Source organism: Aspergillus ochraceoroseus, assembly GCF_002846915.1.
Source record: "Aspergillus ochraceoroseus IBT 24754 chromosome Unknown P175scaffold_1, whole genome shotgun sequence".
NCBI classification, from domain to species: Eukaryota; Fungi; Ascomycota; class Eurotiomycetes; order Eurotiales; family Aspergillaceae; genus Aspergillus; species Aspergillus ochraceoroseus.
The window spans coordinates 1,736,992-1,761,620 of NW_024468476.1; the positions used below are offsets into that span (position 1 = coordinate 1,736,992).

At 46.2% G+C, this 24,629-nt stretch overlaps 7 protein-coding genes across 7 annotated transcripts; 3 read left to right on the forward strand and 4 right to left on the reverse strand.

The window, feature by feature from the left end:
- Positions 1–3,306: 3,306 nt before the first annotated feature.
- On the reverse strand, positions 3,307–4,633 carry P175DRAFT_0497373 (uncharacterized protein). The gene is made up of 2 exons (XM_040896264.1): positions 4,109–4,633; positions 3,307–3,784 (listed from the first exon to the last, which is right to left on the reverse strand). The coding sequence occupies exons 1-2, from the start codon at positions 4,131–4,133 to the stop codon at positions 3,366–3,368; spliced, it is 444 nt and encodes a 147-aa protein (XP_040755656.1). The 5' UTR covers positions 4,134–4,633; the 3' UTR covers positions 3,307–3,365.
- Positions 4,634–6,905: 2,272 nt separating this feature from the next.
- P175DRAFT_0505943 (CAAX farnesyltransferase subunit beta RAM1) lies at positions 6,906–8,870 on the reverse strand (the record flags this gene model as incomplete). Its single annotated transcript, XM_040898148.1, has 7 exons — positions 6,906–7,185; positions 7,257–7,535; positions 7,586–7,703; positions 7,756–7,883; positions 7,944–8,018; positions 8,071–8,226; positions 8,350–8,870. 7 exons carry the CDS (start codon positions 8,868–8,870, stop codon positions 6,906–6,908), a joined length of 1,557 nt encoding a protein of 518 aa, XP_040755657.1.
- A 3,392-nt stretch (positions 8,871–12,262) lies between these two features.
- P175DRAFT_0505944 (Zn(II)2Cys6 transcription factor domain-containing protein) lies at positions 12,263–14,716 on the forward strand (the record flags this gene model as incomplete). The annotated part of the gene is made up of 4 exons (XM_040898149.1): positions 12,263–13,384; positions 13,448–14,299; positions 14,360–14,558; positions 14,616–14,716. The coding sequence occupies 4 exons, from the start codon at positions 12,263–12,265 to the stop codon at positions 14,714–14,716; spliced, it is 2,274 nt and encodes a 757-aa protein (XP_040755658.1).
- A 1,766-nt stretch (positions 14,717–16,482) lies between these two features.
- P175DRAFT_0497380 (ubiquitin family protein) lies at positions 16,483–17,799 on the forward strand. The gene is made up of 2 exons (XM_040896265.1): positions 16,483–16,536; positions 16,935–17,799. The coding sequence occupies exons 1-2, from the start codon at positions 16,529–16,531 to the stop codon at positions 17,614–17,616; spliced, it is 690 nt and encodes a 229-aa protein (XP_040755659.1). The 5' UTR covers positions 16,483–16,528; the 3' UTR covers positions 17,617–17,799.
- A 95-nt stretch (positions 17,800–17,894) lies between these two features.
- Positions 17,895–20,592, forward strand: P175DRAFT_0470073 (putative RING and UBP finger domain protein). Its single transcript, XM_040895028.1, has 2 exons — positions 17,895–19,115; positions 19,194–20,592. Exons 1-2 carry the CDS (start codon positions 18,165–18,167, stop codon positions 20,391–20,393), a joined length of 2,151 nt encoding a protein of 716 aa, XP_040755660.1. The 5' UTR covers positions 17,895–18,164; the 3' UTR covers positions 20,394–20,592.
- Positions 20,593–20,781: 189 nt separating this feature from the next.
- Positions 20,782–21,895, reverse strand: P175DRAFT_0470075 (3-demethylubiquinone-9 3-methyltransferase; the record flags this gene model as incomplete). The annotated part of the gene is made up of 1 exon (XM_040895029.1): positions 20,782–21,895. Exon 1 carries the CDS (start codon positions 21,802–21,804, stop codon positions 20,782–20,784), a length of 1,023 nt encoding a protein of 340 aa, XP_040755661.1. The 5' UTR covers positions 21,805–21,895.
- Positions 21,896–22,442: 547 nt separating this feature from the next.
- P175DRAFT_0470079 (uncharacterized protein) lies at positions 22,443–24,075 on the reverse strand (the record flags this gene model as incomplete). The annotated part of the gene is made up of 2 exons (XM_040895030.1): positions 23,040–24,075; positions 22,443–22,984 (listed from the first exon to the last, which is right to left on the reverse strand). The coding sequence occupies exons 1-2, from the start codon at positions 24,067–24,069 to the stop codon at positions 22,443–22,445; spliced, it is 1,572 nt and encodes a 523-aa protein (XP_040755662.1). The 5' UTR covers positions 24,070–24,075.
- Between the last annotated feature and the right edge of the window lie 554 nt (positions 24,076–24,629).

A 24,629-nucleotide genomic window follows, 5' to 3' on the forward strand; every position in this document is an offset into this window, starting at 1 on the left:
TAATAACCTATTAGTTTTTTATATAAAAAGTACTAGCATGCTTACTATACTTATTAAAAGCTAGATCTATTCTTTTTCTAATATTTAATTAATATACTTCCTTAAAATTACTAACTTTATCCTTAATATATTATATAGCCAGCCTATTAATAATACTATACTAATAACTAATAATATATTATAACTAGCTTTTTTAAAGGGGAGTATCTCTATCTCTTTTTTTAAAAATATTAATTTTTATTCTTTATAATATTTAGGGAGAGTCCCTATTATACTACTATTATTATATAATTAGTTTAAGACTAGTATAGTAAGTCCTTATTTTATTATATTCTTAAATTATTTAGATAATTTAATTTTAATCTTTAACTTTTTCTCTTAGTAGTACTAGGTATTTGCTACTAAAGAGATATTAAGATTAATTAGACTTAACTAGTTATATTCTAGAATTAGTTAATATTTTTTTTCTTTTAAATTTACTATATAATATTCTATATTAAATTTTCTAATTTTATTAAGATTATCTATAATTTAACTTTTTATCTAGAATCTTATATAATATAGTATTATTAAATTATTAATAAAATATATAAGTTACTCTATTTTTATCTTATTAAGATTTATTCCTTCTTTAGCTAAGAAATAGTAAGAAATAAAGTCTTTATTTATTCTAATATTTATAAGTACCCTTATTATAACTTATTTCTTGCCTACTAGGATAGCTATAGTAGCTAGAAGGGATCCTACTAGTATCTCTTTATCTTATTAGAGTATTAGAGATTCTAGAGTATTTAATTATTATTAATCTTAGTTTTCTAATTCTCCTGCCTTCTTAATACCTTCTTTATATTAGAGATATTTTCTTATAATATAACTAGTTTAATTATACTAGTAATATTAGCCTTTCTTTCTTTAATTTTAGTAGTTCTACTACTCCTTCTTTAACTCTTTTTACTAGAATTTATTTAATTAGGGATTTATTACTTTACTATTATCTTTTTTTTTTTTCCTTAAGTTATCCTTTAATATATAAGATCCTAAGGATTAGTTTAGTTATATTTTATTTAACTTTTCCTACTTCTCTTATTTCTAAAGTTTCTTATACCTTACCCTTAGTTTAATAACTTTAGCTAGATTTTATAATATTATTATATCTTACTAGATTTCCTTATATAATTTAGACCAGGCTATTTAAATAACTAGCTAGTAGAGGAATCCTTTAAAATTAACTTTAATTATTAGGATAAATTTCTTTATCTAGGTTATTAAGATTTATATACTCTATTATAGTTCTTATTTTATATATAAAAGCTAGTAAGCTACTATCTATTTATAATCTCTCTCTAATTCTAGAAAGTTTTACAAGAACTTAATAAATTTTAAATAAGTAAGTTTTTTAGAATTTACTCTATATTTAGAATATTATACTTATTTTATATTATTTTTTAGATAATCTATAATATAATAAATCTTAATTATATTACTTTTATAAAGTTTCCCTTATAATCTAAAGTAGTCTTAGAAATCTTTTAGGAAAATACTAAGTTCTTTTAGATTTTATACCTTAAAAAACTTAGGTTTAGGCACCTTCTCCCTACCTATCTATATAGCTTATACTATATATTAGGCCATGTACTATAGCTTATTATCTTCTATTAACTTAATAGGTTAGTACTAGAGAGTTACTAGTACTATTAAACCTTCCTTAATAATAGTTTCTAAAACTATAATTATAAATTCTATAGAGTTTAAATCTATTATTCCTTAAGAAAAGGAGTAGGTAGTTCTTCTTATACTTACTATATTACTTTACTTAGTAAAGAAGTACTTTAAATTATAAGCATCTTACTAGTAAGGTACTTAAGTATAGGTAGTATTAGTAAAGGAAGCAAAGCTATATAAAGTATAAGGATAGTAGAAAGATATTAAAAGTAATAAAATAAAATACTTATCTCTTAGTACTTTAGGGGTTATTATATTACTATTTATATTGCCTAGTTAAGTTACTGGCATGGTATAGGCAACTCAAATATTACTATTCTCCTGATTACCCTTGGTTACTGGGTATGTGGTTTGGCATGTGGTTCAGCATGTGGTTGCATGTCACGTGGTCGCCGTGACATGGAAGCTAAAATTCGCAAACTCTGGTTAGAAAATATAAAAGAGAAGTAAAAAAGGAGTTAATCTAAATACTAGATAACCCCTAATAAAGGTATTTTAGTACAGGAAGTAAGAGATCTAATTTTATTATAAAATAGGTAAAATAATAGGTCTACTAGTAAAAATATTGACCTAGTATTGGTTAGAATATTATCTTTAGAAGGTTTAAAACACACTCCACCAACATGCTCTAATTGTAATATTTAAGGTCATACTAGAATTAGATATCCTACATATCTAAATAATTAGAATTAATAGAAATACACGTGTTTTGGTAGTTAGGGATAGCTTTAAGTTTTTCAACAATTGGTAGAATTTGGTGGGTGGCTGGATGACTTGTGGTGGCTGGATGACCTAGGAATTACGTTAACTATGGCATGATGACTCAGCAACTTGGCAGCCTTGGACACCCTCATGTCATGTCTTCCCGGTTGGGTAATATCAATGGGGAGCTCGAGTTATCGCCTGAAATAGGTAGGTTTTTACATATGAACCCTGTGACAGTACCTGGCAGGTATAGTAGATACTATCGATTGGTAGCTTCTGGAGAAAAACTTCTTTGTAACTATATGGTGAGCGTACCACATCAGCTTAAAAAATCACATTGTATTGAATGGGAATGTTGAAAACCCCCAGTTCAAGTGACAGTAACGGTTGTACAACGGTCCAGCTCCGTACAATCTCAAACAAATGAGACGAATGAATAAAATCAACGCTATATTTGGCTTGAAAATGTTCCACGAAAAAAGTAAGACAAATAACCCGCTGGCCACCACAGAGCAACAACAACAAAGCATGTATACAGTCTGTAATTCTGTAGACCTGCCAGCAGACCAGAACTGCCATCCTCTCCTCTCAATAGGAGACTAATGACGGTGAAGGAAAGAGAACTCGATAAACAATCACGGAAAGAAAAGACGGCATTTGATCTATTGGATATTCGGGTCATGTCATAAGTCATCACATCATAAAAAAGAAAGGGGGTGTGTATGTGTTTTCAATTGCCTCCTCCTCCTCCTCCTCCTCCTCCTATCTCAAAACCATCTCCATTTTTTTGTTCTTATTTCTTTCCTTGAGCCTGGCGTTTTCTTTCTTTCTTTCTTTCTTTTTTTTTTTTTTTTTTTTTTCCCTTTTTTCCCTTTTCCCCCTGTCTCTTCTTGTTCGTGATTGGCTAGAAGTTTTGACAAGGAGGTGGTCGATTTAAGCTACAAATTGCGACTGCTGAAGGCAAGGGCCCGAGATGGCCCAATTGATCGTCGGTCAAGGCCCATTCGTCCTCCCTCATAGCTTTCAGGGCTACTACCGCCGCTTCTGCTCCCCTCACTCGTCGACATATCGATTTCGTCTCCATAGCGGACCCTTCTTCCGGTGCCAATAGCCACCGGTATCCCCTGGACGACTCCGCCATTGTCGTGGCCTACCGGGCACTTGCCGTCATTCACGGAAAAGTTACGGCAAATAAGGTAGGCACGCATGGCTGCATTCTCCTGGGCAAGCGTCTCGGAATCGCAAACAACATCCGTCTGGTACTCGCGGTTGTTGACGCGGACGATGCAGGTGTACCCGGTAGTGCTTGCGTGGGATTCGTAGAGCGGCTCTGGCCAGCGACGACGTCGGCAGAGACCTGTACACATGGTTATTGGATACTGAACGTGGAATGTTCTCTTTTTGAGGGCACTTTAAAATGGGCCAGTCCAACGCGCCAATGATAACAATTCTCCGAAAACTCAATCAACCATACAATGCATAGATAAAACGGGAACCCCTTGGATTAATTCCAAATGGGGCATGTGCAAGGCTCTTCACGGAATGATCTTAGGGAAATCATCAACAACCCATTTATGAGGCGCGAATAACGCCGGAGAAGTCCAATCGGGTATCAAAGTAAAAATGCAAGTTGAGGCTGGTTATTATCATAAATTAGAAAGGAAAAAAAGTCACTACATACTCGCAAGGTAGAGAACATAGTACATCTTGAAAACAAGCGGATGTCCAATAGAATCCGTGCCGTAAGATGATATTGGGTCAGTATTCGCTGCCTCAAACCCTTTGATACTGCAGAGGATCCCGGCAATCACACCAGAAGCATTGGAACGAGCCCTATGTTGATGGTTGTTTGTTGGTGCCCAATGACCACGTTCTCATATGATGCTTAATGGGACTTTGGGTATTCTTGTAATAGCCACAAGGCCGAGACACGGGACATCAATGAAAGCGGCTTGGAATAGATAATTTCAAGCAAAGAGACGGATATCCCCAAGGGAGTTAAGGCTAGCGGCCGAGGAGAGACAACAACATGCCATTCAATCGCGGAAGACAGGAGAAAAAGAAAAGAGAAGTGATGGCTATCATGTTTGCCAGGTATAATCGGCTCAAATAACACAGGTGGGGTTCATAAAGCCCGTAGGCAAGAGTCATGGGTAGTATGAGAAGGAACGAAAAGTATCAAGGGTGAAAAAGTAAAAAAAAAAACATATGAAAAATAAAAATAAAAAAACAACGGCCTCCAACCGGCTCATTAGGTATTCTCCACCAACTGGGTGGATGGCGAAAGGTAAGAGGTGAATTCGATGGCCCAGTGCGGTCCTAAAGTTCTCTAGCTTCGTTCGTCTCATTTTCTGTCTGTTTGGAGTTGAAACCCTGATGTGCTGGCATGGCTTTTGGCCAGTGATCCAGCATGAAAGATCAGGATGTACTGACCCATATGCCACGGTGTAATTCGCCGCTGATCCAGGCAGTGAAGATTGACATGGTGCTCAGGATTTCCCGAGCAAATCAGCCATCTCGGCCTCCCAGAAATCCTGCAGAATGAATGCCAGTTCCTTGGGTGCAGACCATGCCGTAATAAGTGTTCTGGATCAGTTATCGTTTTGTTTTTCTCTGATCGAAACATTATTCAATAGTCCTCGCGAGGTGGACTGCAAGAGACGAATACGTCCCTGCCCTGTCAGGAATCGGCAAGCACGAAAATGCTCCAAGCGGAAAAAAGAACCCCGAAATAAATGAGATAAAATGACTGCCGCCCTTAAGAGACCGCTAATGCAGACAATGATGATTCACAACGAGGGGTTGGTTCATGTCGCGCAGAAAAGCACTGGGGGTTAAAATCCCCCAGATGGAACCCATGACAATGGAAGGATTGAGGTTATGGGGGCAAAAGCCAGAAGGAGTCAAGACTCGAGAGTAATAATGTAATTTCGTTAATTAATTTGCGATGGGACTTGGTAGTAATCTTCTGCATAGTTTAATGCTAAGAGACGATCATGGTCCTCGATGAGTCGGCTAGTCGCCCACACGCGTCTTCATTTTCTCTCCTTGAGAGTTGACCGCTTCGTCAGAATTCTAGCTAGTAGTAAGTTGCTATGATATTAGAATGGCAGGAATCGTCCTCGTAAGGATAGTAGTCTCAGGATTTGACGCCCGCGGGGGCCCAAACAAGAAACAGCGGCAAAAATGCATAGGAGAGTACTCATTATGATCATAATAATAGTGATGATCATATCCGCCATATTCCTGAGTGGCACGATAACCTACCGATGTAGAAAGCTGGAGGGAGTTCTGGACTGGCAGCCGGTGGATCAAGACGAGATTGGCCCAGCCATCTTTCGGTGTTCATGTTGACAGGCAGGTATCGAATGCAATGATGAGTTGGCAGTTTCGCTTGCTTCGCGCGGCGGGGAACCCCATGCCACTTCCTCCACGAGGTGGAAAGGAGGAAAGAGGACATGGACCTTGCGCGTAATTAGTACAATCCTTCTTGTTCTTCTTGTTGCTCACTGATATCTCCGGGAGGTTGAATTTACAGCGCCATCGAAAAGGCCCCTGTCTCTGAAGATTTGCCTCGATCACCATCCCTTTTTTTAACCCCAGGAGGAATGGGCTGCAGTAGATTGCAGTGCTCGGGTCTGTGCATGGTGTATGTCTGCCTTTTTTTTTTCTTTCTTTCCCTCTCTCTGTTAATAATCTGGCGGCGTTGCAACGACGACGTGGAGCGTCTTCACTCCGATTGACCCTCCTTTTCAATTGTGTCTTTCTGCCTTGTTTCGCGTCCATCACCCTTGTCCTCGGGGCGCTTAGACAAGAAATAACCAAGCTCGAGAATTCAGGACGAACGTGCTGAATCGCCTTTCCGGAATTTAGAATAATGGATAGACTCATAGGTGTTGCTGTTCGCAGCATGTGAAAAGGAGGCTGACCTTGGGCTAAGGAATGAGAGGGAAAGAAAAGGGAACACATGAGACCCCTGGTTGGTGTGATAGATGTTGGCCGACTGAGCGAAGTCACGCAGGTGATTCCATTGCAACAAAACAGTTGTCCTTATAAAACTGAAATTCTAAGATTTCCCGACAATAGCTAAGATAATCTGGTGACAAACTATTCGTCGTGAAATTGTAGCTTCAAATACAATTGCAGATAAAGCGCTACGAACTATCTTCAGTAGAAAACCCCTTGCTTGCGATCCCGGCGCGCCAGTCAATCGCGTGGCCGCTGAGGATTTACTCAAATAACCCGTGTGCGACATGAGTTATCTAGAGAGGGTTCCATAGCTTTATATTTGTAGGTACTATGATATGAGAAAAGAAAAGAAAAGAAAAGAAAAGAAAAAAAAAAAAAAAAAAAAAAACTAAGAACTCTTGATATAGAGTCATTTCACTGTGGGTTTGTTGTGCGGCATTGGGGCTGTTTTCTCAGCCCCTTCAAACTTATCTTCACCATACCCAGACACCCCCATTGCTCTCGGCACCTCAAATATTCAGTGGCTCACTTTCGTACCAGAGGCGCATCCTCTCAGCAGCTTTGTGGGGAATCACAAAAAGAGGATGGAATGCCATCAGACGGTCGTTTTCGCCAAATACATTAATATCGGATCCCTGACCATCTGACTCGAAGACAGGTAGGTATTTCCAGGAAAATGCCGACGAGAACTCTCCTTGAGAAATAGAACTCGAGTCAGTATGGTAGTGGCGATATTGGACGGAGCTGAGTCCGGTGAGGGTGTAGCAAGTGTGATACGAATCTGGATGTCTTTGGGTTGACGTCAGTACCTTTGAATAAGCGAGACGATAAAGACAACCAGGTTTATTTCTTGAACATACTTTCCGGGCTTGTCACGGAGCCCTCCATTTTTAGACTGGCAACAAGCAAGGATATATCTCGTTAATCCTTCTCTGCTGTAGAGGTTGTCTGCAGGAGGTGGCCTTGCGGCTGCAGCGGGCTGGGTTCCATTGAGTGCAGATTGGATCAATGGCCAACAGCTGCCAACCCAATGGCTGTAACACCCATCTACCAGCTTATTAGTTCGTCCGGAGAACCCTCCCTCCGGCGCGTACTGTCGAGAAGAAAGCCACGATAGCAGTAATGAAATATCCATGCTCCTATTTGCCTCAGTAAACACGGAAATTTTAAAAGAAGATGCATCTCTTACCTAGGGACTGTGACTTCTGGTTGGCCAAGGATGCAGAGGCACGCCAACGCGCAGAAGGCGTAGGCGCCATGTGCCTCTGAACCTGGGCTCCCGGAGATTCCACCTTCGAATGTTTGGCCTAGGACCTTTAATCAGTCACATCCAGTATCCTCCAACTGGATTAGGCTTACATCGAGATAGGTATTCCGAAAGACCACTCGTGAAAGTTTCTAGTCCGGACTGCCGGGCTTTGGCCTCAGGAGGCAAAGAAAGTGGCAAGCCTAGAAGTGATATGATCACCATCGCACAGTAGGCACCCCTGGTCATGCATTTAGTAAAATGAGGTTGGCGCACAAGAAGATAGAAAGGGAAATAATACCGCACGTCTTCTTCCCCGCCCTCGCAGAGTGTGAAGCCTCCATCTGGCTGCTTCAGTCGTCCGAGCCACCTCCACCTTTTGCAGTGTTAGGAAAGCTTTGTCTGTCAATAGAAGCGGTACAACTCACATTTCTCTGCGATCAATGAGTCTGAATGCCTCCTCACCTCCTACCATGGCGAGAGACAGTACCGCGGCATAGCTTGATGCGCAGTGAGAAATCTGGCCATGACCTCCTCCAAACCCACCTGTAGGGTTCTGCATGGGCTGAAATGAGGATATGGCACTAAATACCACAGGGTTAGAAGGATATGAAGTCTCGAAAGCTAAAATTTTGAGCCCGCCGCACACCCTGCAAGCAAAGGCCAGAACATGTGACTAGAGGAAAGTAAACCCAGCAATAACTTACCGTTCGCGATATTTACTGACATCTTCGCCAAGTAAGCATAGGCCCGCTAAAGCCCAATATACCATCCATGGACGACTAGCATCGAGGCCGACGAAGCTTGCAGGGTAGTCCTCCAGGGAGTCGTATAGATAGCTAATATGCTCATCACGCTTAAGGGGAGGCACACCATGCCGATTAAGTGGGTCCTGTTGGTTCGCATGAATTCCTTTTAAAAATGGCAGGCACTTATTGACGGTCTCATCCTGGACCTCTGTGGTCTCTGTAATGAGTGCGTCATGGATTCGAGGCGGCTCTGTGAAAAGGGTGGGAATGCCGGGATGTACTAAGGGATCATCCATCCTGGCGTGCTGATTGCGGGAGTCTTGGTAAGTGGACGCTGGCAAAGTACGGCTACTCGCTGGTAGACGATCCCTGAATCTTCCAATCTTGTCCTCGCCTTTTCCTGGCTGGGCTGCGTGACTGGCTGACGGGAAACGAACTTTCCGACGCTGTTTCCCCGTAGCAGCGATAATGAGAGGCATGAACTCCGAGAAGAAAAACGCGTCTATATAGGTTGCTCTAGATGGCTTTTTGTCAACATGGGATAGCGATTTGGGTCATCATTAATTCGTATTGTTGTTGCTCTTATTGTCTTTTTCAGATTGTTCCCCCTCCTGTCAATGATGTGGATGCTCATGGCGAGAGCATTGTTCTTTTCCCGCTTCGCCAACCATGACTTGACCCCTCCACGCAGAACAGGGGTGGCGAAGCGGCCAAATGCGCAAGACGAGATGGAACCCCAACTCGACGACCTCAATTTTTAGCATCATCCATAACCGCTCCAGTTAATTGAAGACATCTCCGCTAAATTTTCCTTGGTGGTATTCTTTTCTTATCTCGCTAATCACTAGAGAACAAAAGGAGCATCTCTGAGATCAGAATATTATGCCTCGTACAAGTATCATTCCTGACCACATCTATCTTTACCGTTTTGATGATCCACCACTGAATTGAGACAGGTCCCGTGACGCTGGCGTTTCTTTTCTTTTTCTTTTCTCTTTTCTTTTTCTGTTTTCTTCTTTCTTTCTTTTTTTTTAAAAAAAAAAGAAGGTCTCCTGCCAAAACGGATCTGGTAAGAGATCAACTTGCAGGTGTTTTATTTACAGCAGTATTATTGCCAGTTGAGTTTTCAATTCTGGATTCAATACTCCGTACAGCTCCATAAAATACGAGAACTTATCAAAGGTGTACTGTTTCGTACCAATATTCATAGTAACCTCGAGAATGACCTGAGTCGCACATCTCTGGTTGTGGGACAAACAAACCTTGAGCTCAGGGATTATCCCATAAACCAGTTCGATTGGCAATCATCTAAAATGATGATAGCCGTGATCGTGATGGCGTGCATCAATTCAGTCAAAATTTAAAGTTATGAAGCCTGTACTCTATTTATGGTATACCCATCAACGATAGTGCGCGCATCGTTTCCTGTTGCTTGGGCGGCGGCCAACCCGCTGGATCGATAGCATCTCTCCCAAAGCTGCTATTCCAACAATGAGCTTCTCCGACGACGTTGTTTAAGCACGAAGGAGAAGGTCGAAACGAGCCGGCCGGGATGTGCTATGGCTTGCGGCCCATCGCACGCGTGGCTGTTCTGCGAGTCACAATCAAGTGATGTCGATATGGTTCAGGGTCAGCAAAGTCGATTCGTTGAGCTTCGCCAGAGTGGAGTCTGCGGGCCTTGACCTCATATGTAGAAATGTTTCCTTACGGCTTGAGTTTTGTAAGTTGTGTGACCCTCGACTTATTGCCAATTTTTTTTTTGCCTTCACTTTCAGAGGTGGCCCATGAAAATGCACCCTGATAGCCTTTTGATCTTGCAGGTTTGTTGAGAAACAATATATGATCTGTCACTCAATTTACTCTCTGTCCAGATTGCTGGCACTCGGAGCCAGCCCGCCCTTGCTCCTACAAAAATTCAAATGTGTGGAGGCAACTGAGCAGAAAAGGATTGCCAAATAGGGTAAGCAGCTGGTATAGGGTACCTAGTAGCGTGGACCTGCTCCGGAGTAAATAGGTGGTGAACTTGAAGGGTAGATAGGGAAGGACCTAGCATTCTTCTCTGGATATTCCAGTGCATCATGGGTTGCATATATCGGTTCCATCTGATAGAGGTTACTTGCCCGTAATATGCCGGGAACGAGAACAACTCATTTATCTACTCTCCTCTTCCTCTCATCCCGGATTGAACACCTTCTCCCCCATCACGCTAATAGGCCATAGATTAGGATAATCTTGAAGCGGGAAATGATGCTTCACAGTAGCGTACGAACGAAGGGTGAAACTACTGCACCGTCAGCCACTTCGTTGGCAACCGATCCTACAATGCTACATGTGTGCAGAAGTGATTGACCACTGGTTGGGAAGAGAGTTATTATTGGAAGCAACTGACCAAATAAGCGCCAGGCGAACAGTTATGTATAGGTGTATGTCGGGACATACATGGCTCTTTCTCCATATAGCAGCCTCTGCGAAACCGAGCTCGGGGGAATTCGCTTGCCTTCACTGCAGTGAGTCAAGTCGCGACGGTAAAAAGACGTAATCGCAATAGCCACGAAGAATGATAGATTACCGCACCACGGGATATACTCCGAGGAGGCTGTCCTGTCACGGCTGCTGTACAAGGGCCGTGCTGACAACCTTGTGCGCCCTTTGGAAAGGCAATTGGAAGGCTGTCAGCGGGGTGTTTCCGAGTCAACTTTCCCAGGTTCCCTCGTATTGCCACGGCCTGGATCCGATCGGCGTTTCCCAATCATGACTAGCGAGATTTCGGGCTCAATAGAGACCTGGATCTTGATGGATTCCCACTGATCTCCCCTCTTTCCGTGGTCTCCTCAACGGACAATCCGCCCAGCAGCCATAGAACACTTTAGTATCAGAGTCCCCGCTGTATACCTCTATGATCGAAAGCAAATCGTCCGTTACTGTCGATGGGACTGGGTTATGAAATCAATGACTCGCCTTCTCATAACAAACAAAGAATGGGGCGTCCTTGGGAAGTAGTAGCATCACAGATCCCGTCAGCGGTTCGGAAGCGCCGTCCCCATTACTACGGTACGCACACTCCTGTACACATGTGTACGGGCTACGGAGCCTAATTTATCTTGTTCATCTTCAAATTACTTGATTAGGCACTACTTATGTATCTAGGAGGACTGTCCAGTGTCCACTAGAGATCAAGAATGATAATCATGGGCGTCACTAGTCGGAGTCCGGGACGAGATGAGGTCTGTAATATATATTATATAGTAATTTATATGTCGGGATCTTTGACTAGACTCAAAAGGGTAACTGTATTCCTACAGCGCCACGATACTTACCAACGTAGTAGTCGTACTAGTAGTTAGTACATACTACTAACTACTCCGTACTAACTAGTAGGAATCCTCCGTCGTGCCGAAATACAGAATCATGAGGGGAAGATATATATAAGTTATAACTAAGTTCCAGAGATTCGGTGAGTGGCATTAAGAATGCAATCCTAGTGTCGCCGAATGACCTCCAGCCCCCCACTTCGATAGCGATAACTCCTTCCTAGGATCCCCTAGCGTATCTCCGGCCGACGCAACTCCCGCTTCACCGCTGCTTTGCTCCCCACCGCTCCCTGCCCTTCATCGTCTCATCCTTTCTCGTCCTCTTTTGCACCCCCGGATTCTGGGCTTTCTGCTCCTCCGAAGCCCTTTGTCCTTAGGCTTCGTTGCCCAGTTTTAATCTTGATCCCTTTTTGTTTTTTGTACTACTTCCCCCCCCCCCAAAAAACCCAGATCTCTCTGGTCACCTTTTCTTTTTTTTTTTCTTTTTCTTTTTCTTTTTTTTTTCCTTTTATTTCAAACTCTTTTCACCCTACATCGCTGGTAGATTGTCGGTCTTCACAATGTCAAATGTCGATTTATCCAATGATGGCTTCATCGGCCTGGATTATGACTCGAGAACCTATATTCAGTCTCAGTCATGGCCAGTGGCGGTGGACCACCAGGCCTCCCAGCGAACTGACACCGGACGAGATATCTCACCTTTGCAAACCAGCGGTCACGCCTTTGAACAGTCAGTAGCTCAGGACCCCAATCTCATCGTCGACTGGCAGTTTCAGCATTTGCAACCCCACCTTCAGTACTCTCATGAAGAAGCCACTGCTCCCCAGTTCACGGCCGCAAGCTACGGTATGACAATCCACTCCTCGCCCGTGGATCTGATGTCAGGACCGCATGGCCCGTTGGGCACGAGCCTGATCGATGGTCCTTATTTACCTATCGCCGCACCCGTGGAGATGGTCTCATTTCCCTACCAAGATCTACCGACGGACCTCATCGGCTTCCCGCCAAACGGGCTTCCCGACATGACTTATGGTGCGCCGCAGAATATGATCGATAGCAGCTCGCCAACGGACACCTATTTGGAGGTCCGATCCCTTACCAGCTCCAGCAGTGACAACGGCTGGAGCACGATCGAGCCCCGTCGTTCGCATGAGTTTTCTTTCCCAGATCAGGTTTTCATTAACCCGACACAGACTCTGCACGATCGCAGTCTGTCCGAATCATCTTACTCGACATCTTATGGTAGCTTTGTTGATATTTCCAATCCAGTCAACTCCCCAGGCTCCGAAAACAATTTTGAACCCTCTTTCAACACCTCTTTGACCCGACGCGTCTCCTATGATCACACATCGCATGGGTCACAATCACCCACAGCAGTCAGCCCTGTTGCGATTGTCCGACCCATCCAGGTACCCGCAAAGAAGTCCACTTCGCCCGCGCGGTCTTCCGGCTCCCAAGCATCGTCCGCCTCGCCTCCCAGTAGGAAACCATCACGCAGAAGCCCCATAGCTGCCAAGACCGCTGAAACCAAGGTCCGCAAGCAGTCTCAGAGCGGAAAACCTGAAACAACCGAGAAGAAGGTCGGAAAGCGGAAGGGTCCTCTCAAGCCCGATCAGCGAAAGCAAGCGAGCGAGATCCGAAAGCTGAGGGCTTGTCTGCGCTGCAAGTTCTTGAAGAAGACCGTAAGTTTGTGTGTTATCATGAGAATTAACCCCTCCATAACACTAATTCATACGTACAACTAGTGTGACAAGGGCGAACCTTGTGCTGGCTGTCAGCCTTCTCATGCAAGGCTGTGGCAGGTCCCTTGCACTCGTATCGACATCAAGGAGATCGGGTATTTCATGAAAGATTGGAAGGCAGACTACGAGCGACATATCACCCTGGGATTTTCGGTTGGGAATATTAAGGGGTTCTCGGAGCACGAAAGAACACTCTTTATTACCCATGGCTATGGTCAAGTTCTTCCTATCAACGCTCGCGAGGTGTATGTAAGAGATGAGCAGTGCTTCAGCATTGACTGGGTTGAGTCGATGAACCGAGAACCAACCCAGTATGAGGTTGAAACAGCAAAGTTGTCTGCCGGTATGGAAGGTATTTCGCATGCTATGCTCTCTGATTATCTGGACCGCCATATTGATGGCAACGGTACCTTTGAGAAGTTTGTCGATGATTACTTCGAAGGCACACCCTTCCTGACGCAAATGCTCAAGACAGCATTCCGATATTACTTCCGCACAAAGTTGCCAGTCATCCGCAAAGCTCTGAAGCTCATCATTGCCTACAATCTGACCCTACACGTTACGATGGTGGAAGGTCTTGGTGAGGAGGATGGTTTCCTTGGCAAGATCGAAGACCCAACCTCAAAGTTCACGGGCAAGATCATGGCTCCTGTGATGATCAATTTCCAAATCAAGTGTGCCATGGCGAACATGTGGCGTGAACTACAGAAAGATGTTCTGGAAGAGTTGTCCAGCCTGTACTCCAGTGTCTACAGCGGGGAGAAATTGAAGAACTGGCCCACAATCTTTATCCTAGCGTCTATTCTTCTTGGCGTGTGGGAAGAAATGCAGTTTGATTGTCACTACCGCACACCGGTGAGTCTATGGAACCACTCATACTGGCTCAAATATACAGGATTGCTAATATCAAACAAGGATGCCGCCGCTGTGGATAAGTTCTGCAAGGACATGGAAACTACACCTGTTGGTGTCATTGTTGGCCTGTTTCAGGCCATCTCACAAAAGCTACCTCCTTTCACCGATTGGGAAACGCAAAAGCATCATCACCTACTCAACTCGAATCCTGACGTTTGCAATGCCATGACGGAAGTCCGTCAGCACGTCACGCAATTCGGTAAGAACCTAAACTTGTCAATTGTTATCCTGGCCCCTCGAAGCTAATGCCCAACAGAAAGCTACCTCCGTGGCCGCTCAGCCTCCAAGTTCAATAGGGATGACTTTGACTGTTTATCAAACAAGTTCATCTCAAGACTTGTGATTCGAGCGAATTAAAACGATTGAATCGAAGTACATAGGTTGCAGCCCGCACCCAATCGATATACGACAGAATGAACGAGATATGCCAGTATTTATGATTACGACAACTCGTAGTAAAGCTTTTAGCAATGTCTACTCTGTCCGCTCGCATTTTTATTGTCTCGGTCACTATTCAGCCTTCTGGTTTCTTTTTCTTTGATTTTTTTTTCCCCCTTGATTTCTTTCTTTTTCTTTTCTGGGAAACGGTATTTCTTATCTTTGCAAGTTCTAGCCTGAAGCATCTGTTTGTTTATCTCACTGTTCTCTGTCTCTCTCTTTTTCTTTTTCTTTTTTCCCTCTGTCTTTCAGTGGTATACCTTCTCGCACAGTACTTACGTCAGCGATGATGAGGATCACGAATGTCACGATATTGTATGGTCACGAAATGTTTGACAGCAAATCATGGCGGCAACCGCGTTGTCGAGTCGTGCTGGAGGCTAGTTCTCGCTTCATGATGCTGTATGTTTGCATTTGTGTACTTAATTTAGCGCGCGCGCGTGCGTGTTGTGAGCGTGTTGTGAGTGTGTTGGTGACTTGTTTTTCTTTGACCTTTTGTTTAAGTATTCGGATGTTGGTGGCTCTCGAAAAGTCGAAGTCTCGAGGCAGAGCCGGGGAATTCAGTTCCAATGAGAAGCAAGCGTCCTCTCTCGACGAGTTTTTGTCTCTAGTCTAAATTATGATCTGCCAGCACTCAATGATGATATCCAGATTTTACCAATTTGATACCTAGGTACTTTTCAGTTGGAGTTTGCAAAAGCTAGCCCGCTCACCAGCCGTGGAGATAAAACACCTGATTCATTCCTGGTCGTGCTTGCATTAGGGTATGGCTTCCTGGTTCAAATTGCAGGTTCTAGGGTACTTTCCGTTTTGGAAAGAAACGAATCAATAATCCACGTGTACCTAGGTACCTTCATGGAGGCCAAGGGTGCCTACGAGTACGGTGTACCTAGGTCGGGTCCACTTTGACATACATACCCATCCAGTTCCCATTGAATGATGTTCTATGCGGGAATAATGGCGGAAAGCGGGGGAAGCGCAAAATCACCACCGGATGCGACGATCACCTGACCCTGCAGGGCCGTTTAGTCACTTTAAGTTTAGTGTTGATTTTAGCAACCACTAGTTGATATTAGTTAGGCTTGGTTTATATTTGGGAAAAGTGTCCACTCTGGTGATAAGGACCGAGACTCACACGTCATAGTGTTCAAGTGGTTCGATGGAAGATAAAAATTTCCCTCCTTTGTCAGGGAACAGTGCTCATGTAGTTTGTCATAATCAACCCTGAAAATGGATTTTTTTTTTTTTTTTTTTTTTTAAGAAATCGAGACTCAAAAATATGTAGAGAAGATAAGTCCATCCTGGCCGGTGGCGTTAGTTGGCGGGCGCGGACGGAGAGAGACCGCTATCGATGTGAGTGTTAATACTAAGAAGCTGGAGCAAGAAGGGATCATCAGCCAGTAAATGGCCAGAACATAACGGAATGTGGTGGTAGCCCGCCCTCCCTCCCTGACTCTCCAGGCTGACTCTGCCTCTGACTAAGTTGGCTTCGCCTCCCCTCATCTCGTCCTCTCGGAAGGTACTTAAGGGCCTCCTCTTCCTGCCTCTCCTCTCGTGACTCTTTTCTTTTCTCCTCTTTCCCACACTCCTATAACCTACGTCCTTTTGGCCTCTGTGAGAGACTATCACCTTCCTACTTCTTTCCATTTCTCATCATCCATCGACTCGTTTTCACCTACTTATCTTCCCCTCCCTCGTTCCTACTTGTTGACCGCTCTTATCGTCATCACCATGCAGATCTTCGTCAAGACCCGTAAGTATTCTTGACTTTCCTCCATCGTTGATAACGCCAGAATTCCTTTTCTTTTCTTTTTTTCTGACAGTCTCTCTCTGCTTCAGTCACCGGAAAGACCATCACCCTTGAGGTGGAGTCTAGCGATACTATCGACAACGTCAAGACCAAGATTCAGGACAAGGAGGGTATCCCCCCTGACCAGCAGCGTTTGATCTTTGCTGGTAAGCAGCTGGAAGACGGCCGTACTCTCTCCGACTACAACATTCAAAAGGAGTCGACTCTCCACCTGGTCCTCCGTCTGCGTGGTGGAATGCAGATCTGTGAGTTTACCCGTCATTTGCCACCCAGTTTGGCCACCCAGTTTGGCCACTTCCAAACCCCAGTATACTAATGACTCGAAACAGTTGTCAAGACCCTCACTGGTAAGACTATCACCCTCGAGGTGGAGTCTAGCGATACTATCGACAACGTCAAGACCAAGATTCAGGACAAGGAGGGTATCCCCCCTGACCAGCAGCGTTTGATCTTTGCTGGTAAGCAACTGGAGGATGGCCGCACTCTGTCCGACTACAACATCCAGAAGGAATCCACCCTTCACCTGGTTCTGCGTCTGCGTGGTGGGATGCAGATCTTCGTCAAGACTCTCACTGGAAAGACCATCACACTGGAGGTCGAGAGCTCCGACACAATCGACAACGTCAAGACAAAGATCCAAGATAAAGAGGGCATCCCACCAGACCAGCAACGTCTCATCTTCGCTGGAAAGCAACTTGAGGATGGTCGTACTCTGTCGGACTACAACATCCAAAAAGAATCTACCCTTCACCTTGTGCTCCGTCTGCGTGGTGGTATGCAGATCTTCGTCAAAACTCTAACTGGAAAGACCATCACACTGGAGGTTGAGAGCTCTGACACAATCGACAATGTCAAGACAAAGATTCAGGACAAGGAGGGTATTCCACCAGACCAGCAGCGTCTCATCTTCGCTGGTAAACAGCTAGAAGATGGGCGCACGCTCTCCGACTACAACATCCAGAAGGAAAGCACTCTACACCTGGTCCTTCGCCTCCGTGGTGGAAACTAATGTTTTTCCTTTTGCTTTCCTGGCTCATCTATGGGTTTAAATGACCTGCATGGCGTTGGATGGGTTTTTTCTTTCTTTTCTTCCGTTAATATGTGCATACCTTCTTTGTGACCTTGATGGTACATGACGATACTCTATCCTTCAAATTCTACAATCACGAATGAAACAGCTGTTTCTCATCTAGTCAATTCCTGTTCTGTCCAAGTCTCTCTGCCGTTTTAAGTCTCGTAAGGGTTGTAGACGCTCGCTCGTAGTGTGCATAGTTCAAATCGCAACCATCGACTAGCCACGACTATATTCCAACGAAAAGAAGCCAGCTAGGGGTAATCCAGCACCAAACAGCCTTCGCAGGCGTCGATCGCGATGTTGAGTTTCTAGAAACTTGCCACCATGCTTGGATTGCACGTGACCCACGCCACCTTAGGATCGGCGGGGTGAAGCGGAATTTCAAGATACATCATAACCTCACGACCGGCAAAACACAGAGGGATGCTATGCTGAGCTGAGCTACCTTGGGAACCCTCTAGCATCATGAGCCATCGACCGGGATGCCCTCATACTTTTATCATCTCGCGATCGAACTATTCTCACGCCCTCAGTCTGACCTAAGAAGGGCCTTTGGGGTTTCGAACAACGACAATAACAACAATAATAGCAACAATCCACCCCTGACGACTTCACTTTCGTTTGATTCTGCATGTGAAGCTCTCCTTCCCTTCCAGAAGCGACCGTCCAGCACCAGTCGAAGCTCTCGTACTCACTTACACAACCGGAACCACCGATGCGATCCGGCCGAAACTCCCCAACCCTCCGCATTTACATCAACGACAACAGGGACGACAACCAGTTCCCACCCCTCCTCTACACCGCTCTATCCGTACAGTAAGTCGCCTACTACCGCCTCCGATCTCGAAAGGGACCTCAGACTCGACAAAGTCTCCGTTGAATGTATCGATATGGTCTCCCCGGTCCGTGAAAGCGAGAACCCCGTTACAACGGGGATAGGCACAGATATCCTGGGCGGGTTACGTACAAAGGGCTTGTACGTTCCCCTTGACCAGAAATCTTCCGAAAGTGTCTGGGGTATTGTCCATCTTTACCGTGATGCAAGGGAGACGCCGTACCTAGTTGAGGAGGAGTATCCGGCTGAGTTGAAGGGGTCTGCGGCTGCGGCGCAGCGACGGAAATCGCATTACGATGAGGCTGTTGGGCTGGGGAGCAGTAGTGGTAGTATTGGTGGCAATAGTGGTGAAAGGGCCTCTGGGCCCGGGGATAATGAGAACTGCACCACGCTCTGTGTGCTTGCGGTGCCGTCTTATATGTCCGCGTCGGATTTTTTAGGGTTCGTGGGGGAGGCGACGATGGATGATGTGAGTCATTTTCGGTTGATAAGGACAGCAAGGGCGAATCGGTATATGGTTTTAATGAAGTTTCGGAATGGGAAGAAGGCGAGGGAGTGGCAGAGGGAGTGGAATGGGAAGGTGTTTAATAGTATGGAGGTTAGTTGGGTTCCCTTGCCTTGGTGGTTTTGGGGTTTGGTCGTGGTGCTAACACTTTTTTTTTTTTTTTTGATGTAGCCGGAAACGTGTCATGTTGTCTTTGTAAAGACTGTTGAGATTCAAGCCGTCGATCCGGATGGACAGAATTCTCTACCGGCCGTTCAACAGGCTACACTTACTCCTACGTCGTCGACAAACCAGCCAACAAGCAGTATAGCTTCCGCATCGCTCTCGACTAAACCCGTCGCCCCTCCTACCCCGTCTCTGATCGAGCTTCCGACGTGTCCTGTTTGCCTGGAGCGAATGGACGAGACGACTGGCTTGCTTACCATCATATGCCAGCATGTCTTTCACTGTACATGTCTCCAGAAGTGGAAAGGTAGCGGCTGCCCAGTCTGCCGGTACACACAAGACGAATACCGCAAAACCAGCCAGGGCCTACCCTTCGATGATGAACCGGCTGAGTGCAGCGTGTGCCGCTCGGACCTAAATCTCTGGGTTTGTCTCATCTGCGGTAGCGTCGGCTGTGGCCGCTACGATGGTGCGCACGCCTTCGCCCACTATAGCCAAACCTCGCACGCCTTCGCTTTGGATCTCGCCACCCAGCGCGTATGGGACTACGTCGGCGACGCCTACGTGCACCGCATCATTCAGAGCAAAACTGACGGCAAGCTCGTAGAGCTCCCCGCCGCCGATAACAGCGCCCTCGATCCACCAGATTGGACCGACGCGGTGCCCCGCGAAAAGCTCGAGAACATGAGCGTCGAATACACCCACCTGCTCACCAGTCAACTTGAGAGTCAACGAGCGTACTTCGAAGGCATCCTCGAGCGCGCAGTTGACAAGGCTTCCCAGGCCAGCGCGGCCGCCTCCTCCGCCCAAGAAGCAGCAGAAACCACCACCGCCCGCTTTAGCACCCTCCAAACCCAGTACGAAAAGCTATCCGGTGAAACCATTCCAGGCCTTGAGCGAGACAAGGCACGCGCCGAGAAGCGAGCCGAGAAATTCGAAGCCATGGCCCGCAAGATGGAGTGCGAGTGGCGCGAGGAAAAAACCATAAATGAGAGTCTCATGCAGCGGATCGAACATCTCACTACGGAAGTTGAGAGTCTCAAAGCGACGAATCTCGATCTCGCCGAGCAGAACCGTGACTTGACCTTCTTTATTAGCGGGTCGGAGCGGTTGAAGGATCAGAGCGAGGATATCGTTCAGGGTACACTTAGTGTTCCTGATCCGCCGAGTAATTCGAAGAAAAAGGGTAAGGGGAGGAAGCGGTAGCTTTTGACACATACCCCGTACCGATATTAGTATCTGTGGCCCTGGCATTTATTTAATCATATTATTAGCCCCCAAGGGGGTTAACTAGAGGTCCAGAGTTGGTCTAGTAGAGCCAGCTCCTAGACTGCTTTGCTTCGCTATACTATTAGATAGAAAGAACCTATTCACTATATCTAATTCATGCTCAACCATCACACACACACTGTATATATATATATATATATAGTACATGTTCTCTCTCTCTCTCTCTCTCTCTCTCTCTAATTCTACTACTTAGTAGTACACTAATATACACAAATAACCTGCAAACCCGTAATGCAGGTGAAAGATAACAACAAACCCAGCCAGCCCCCCCCCAAAAAGAAAAAGAAAAGTTGATATTGTGATATTACATCCCCCCCCCCTTCCTCACAGCCCAGAAATAGTTCCCCCAATTTTCCGACCCAGGGACGATCTTCCATCCTAATCCAGGGAAATACACCACCCCAGAGCACTTCCACCTCATGGCGCGCAATGCGTCGCTCCCGGCCCTCGTTACGTTTCCCTTCTCCAGATCGTGAACCCGCATCAGGCCCTCCTGCGCCCATGCCTCCAGCTCATCCGGGTTCACAAACTTGCTCCATTCGTGCGTGCCGCGCGGGACGACGCCAATCGGCCACGGCGCTTCAGCGATGACCTGGTTCACGAGGAAGGAGGGGAATGTTCGAGCGATCGTCGAGCCGACCAGCCAGCCGCCGGGTTTGACGAGGCGCAGGCAGTCGGTGAGGAAGGTGAGGGGGGTGGAGGTTTTGGATGTTGCGTCGATGTGCTCGAGGACTTCGAAGAGGGTGATCATATCGAATTTATCGGGTTCGCCGGGCCTTTTTATCTCGTTTGTGGTGGATGTGGATAAGGAACCGCCGACTACATCCTCCAGCGTGCAGTTCACATAGCGAAACTTGCCTGAGCGGAGATGCGCCGAGACTTTGGGGTCCGTCTGGGCATGCTCGCGCGCGATCTGGATTAGGGTCGTGGTGGGGTCGATTGCGGTGATTGATGCTGCGCGGGTGGGGGTGGCTGTTGCGCAGTCTTCGAGGGGGATGGTGCGGGCGAGCGATTCGGCGAAGATCCCGCCGCCGCAGCCGATGTCCAGGTAGTTGAGGTTATTCTTGGCTGTATCTGGGGTTGAGACTCCGGCTGCGGTCGAGGCGTTGGGTAAAGGGTTTGCGTCGGACTCGGCAAGACAAGATGCGAGAAAGTCGTGGCGGAGAGGGTTCATCAAGTGTAAAACCCGCGAGGGGCCCATGGGATCCCACCAGGAGTTGGCGAGGGCGGAGAAGTGGGAGACTTCGGATGCGGAGACGGAGGAGGTAGAGTGGGAGCGGCGGAGGAGGAGGGACACGGTGCGGAGGGTTGGGCGGATGGAGGGCATTTTGCTTCTGTGGAGCTGGGGATGCGATCTGTTATAGAGGTGGAATTGTCTGGAGATTATTTGAGCATACCATGGTCAATCAATGGGAAGAAGTGTGTTGTTGAGATCCTGAAGAACTCGAGGTGAAGATGAGATCAAAAGAAAATGGGATGACAAACATGCCAAGACTTCAACTCCAGCGCAACTATAAAACTTGCATCGTCACCACAAATTGAACAACTTGCGGATAAAAGTCGAATACTAGAAGGTGTATATCCTATTTATCTGAGATGCACTTATCCTTGCGAATCTTCCTACTAATACAATGTTTTTTTTTTTTTTTTTTGGAATGGTTACGGACAGAGATTGCCATCCACCATTGTTACAGCCCGCCCAATCCCGCTGGGGTCCGCAGCGGCATGCCCTCTCCATATGCTGTTCTTGTGCGGTATTGCGGTATCAATAATGGAGTGAATAGGAACAGTATATAAAAGACGGAAAGGGAATAGGTAAAACGCAAGTTCTGCCATCACGGCCATCAGAAGTCGGCAACCCTATCAATGGAAAACTTTGTTGATTGAATAAATAGCTTTTAACCAAGTAGTACCAAGAGCCAGCTCTTCCAAGAAAAACAAAGAGAGAAACAAGGAAAGAGAAGACTAGAAATATGGAACCGCAATATGCCTATCCATTAACTTCGAAAGATCTCCCAAAAACAAACTCGCCACAATCGCAATCGCCCCAAAAGCAATACTGATCAAATACACCTTCTGAAATGCAGTATCAAAGGTCATAAGCACAGCCTCGTGCAACAGATTCCACTTCTCCGCTGTGTCTACCTCCGGTAAGCTCTGCACGTACTCTGAGAACGGGATGCCCGTCAGAGTCGGCACCATGTCCGCTAGAATAGTGGTGTTGTAAATGCCCACTTCTAATGCCGCCGGGACAAAATATTTGTATGCGTTGCTGGTGATCTTCGACACGAATTGACTATATAGGATGCTAGTGCCGACGACCTGGCCGACAGCGCGCACGGCAACGGTGAGAGAGGTAGCAGTGGCGATTAGGTCGTCGGGGGAGATCACGGTGACGATTACCTGGTTGGGGACTAGGAGGCCTCCAACGCTTAAAAGGCCGATTGTTAATGGGCCCCAGACGGTGTTGATGTTGTGTGTGTCTGCGGTGGTCATGCAGGCGATTGCTGATCGGTATTAGTACGGGTCCTTATTTCACCAATCCAGGGAAGATAGCATTACCTATGGTCTGGATGACACAGAAGCAAGTCATGATGACGCGCAGATGCTGTTTGAAGAAAGACAGCATGACTCCGGATATGATGGCGCCTCCGAGGATGCAGAATCCAAAGGGCAGAGTGCGGATTCCGGCTTGCAGGTGGGAGGAGTCATAAACTGCAATCGACTGGAGGACCCAGAAGAAAAGAATGGGAATGTAATTGATTCCAGCCATGAAGATCACGATCATCAAGGCAACGAATGATCGTGGATGCAGAAGAAGACGACGAGGGAACATAGGAAACGGGGCCCAGAACGCCTCATACGCAAGAAACAATAGCACTAAACAGCCCCCAATTACCACGCAGGCAATGACTTGTGCAGATGTCCACGGGTAGGCCTGCCCTCCCCAGTTCAGCCCAATCAGGAACAACAAGATGCCAGCCGTGACGATGAGGCCGCCTATGTAGTCGATGCGACGGAGTAACTCAGAGTGCGAAAGGCCTGCAGAGTTGCTTCGCGGGGGAGGGTTGTAGAAAAGGCCAATTACCACGGCAGTCAGAAAGTTCCAGATTGCGATCATGCATCCACAGTATCGCCAATTGGCCCGCGCAATGAGCTGTCCGTATAGGGACGCCGGCGCGAATGGAAGGAAACTCGACACCAGAAGTGCACTGTAATACCCTCGACTTTGGGTAGGAACTAACTCTGTAATGACAGAGATGGCCATCAACTCCTGGATGGCGGTCCCCATGCCGGTAAGCGTTTGGCCGGCAATGAATCCATTCCCATTTGGCGTCGCTGCACACAAGATCATCCCCACCATGGAGGACAAGACGCCTAGAAGGGTGATGGGCTTTCGCCCATAAAGATCCGCAAGGGGTCCAGAAAACGGCGCGATCACCGCTTGAGATATCAGACTGGCCGAAAAGAACCAGATTAGTTTGGCTCCCGCGTCCAGTTTCACGGCTACAGTGCTGACAATGGCCGCAAACACAAGAGCGCAGACCTGGGAACCGACGAATGCCATGCCAAACCCTAGCATGATCATCATGAACTTGAAAAAAAAAAAAAAAAAAATCCCCCAGTTGAGGACGAGTTAGCGCACGACTCTTGTATCTGCCTGGGCTTCCAGAAGAGACGGAACGGACCTTGATCTGGTTGACATGGTCGTTATCATTATCCACGCCGGCTTCAGTCTGTGCAGGACTGCGCTGACAGGAGTTATCATCGCCACCAATTTCCACGCCGCCCATATATCCATGAACCTGGGCATGGTTGTCAGACTTCTCAATGGCCTGCTTCTCAACAGGGTCCATTTCGTGCGCGAAATTGCTAGGTCCGTCCCAGTACACGAAGTGAGTCGGGTGGTGGAGGGCCAGCTGCAATGAAGCAGGAGAGAATGAGACGCTTATTTATTCATGTCAGCTGCAAGTTTAGGATAGGTTCAGTTCGACAATTGACTTGACCAAAGTGGTTTGATGATGAAGGGATTCCCAAAAATTCGCAGTTTCAGTTTCAGTAGATCAGAGAGACGAGACCTTGATGCGCTGGAACAGAGGGATCAACGACTCCCTCAGCTGGTTCTCTGTTTAATACTGCGGTGTGTTAAGT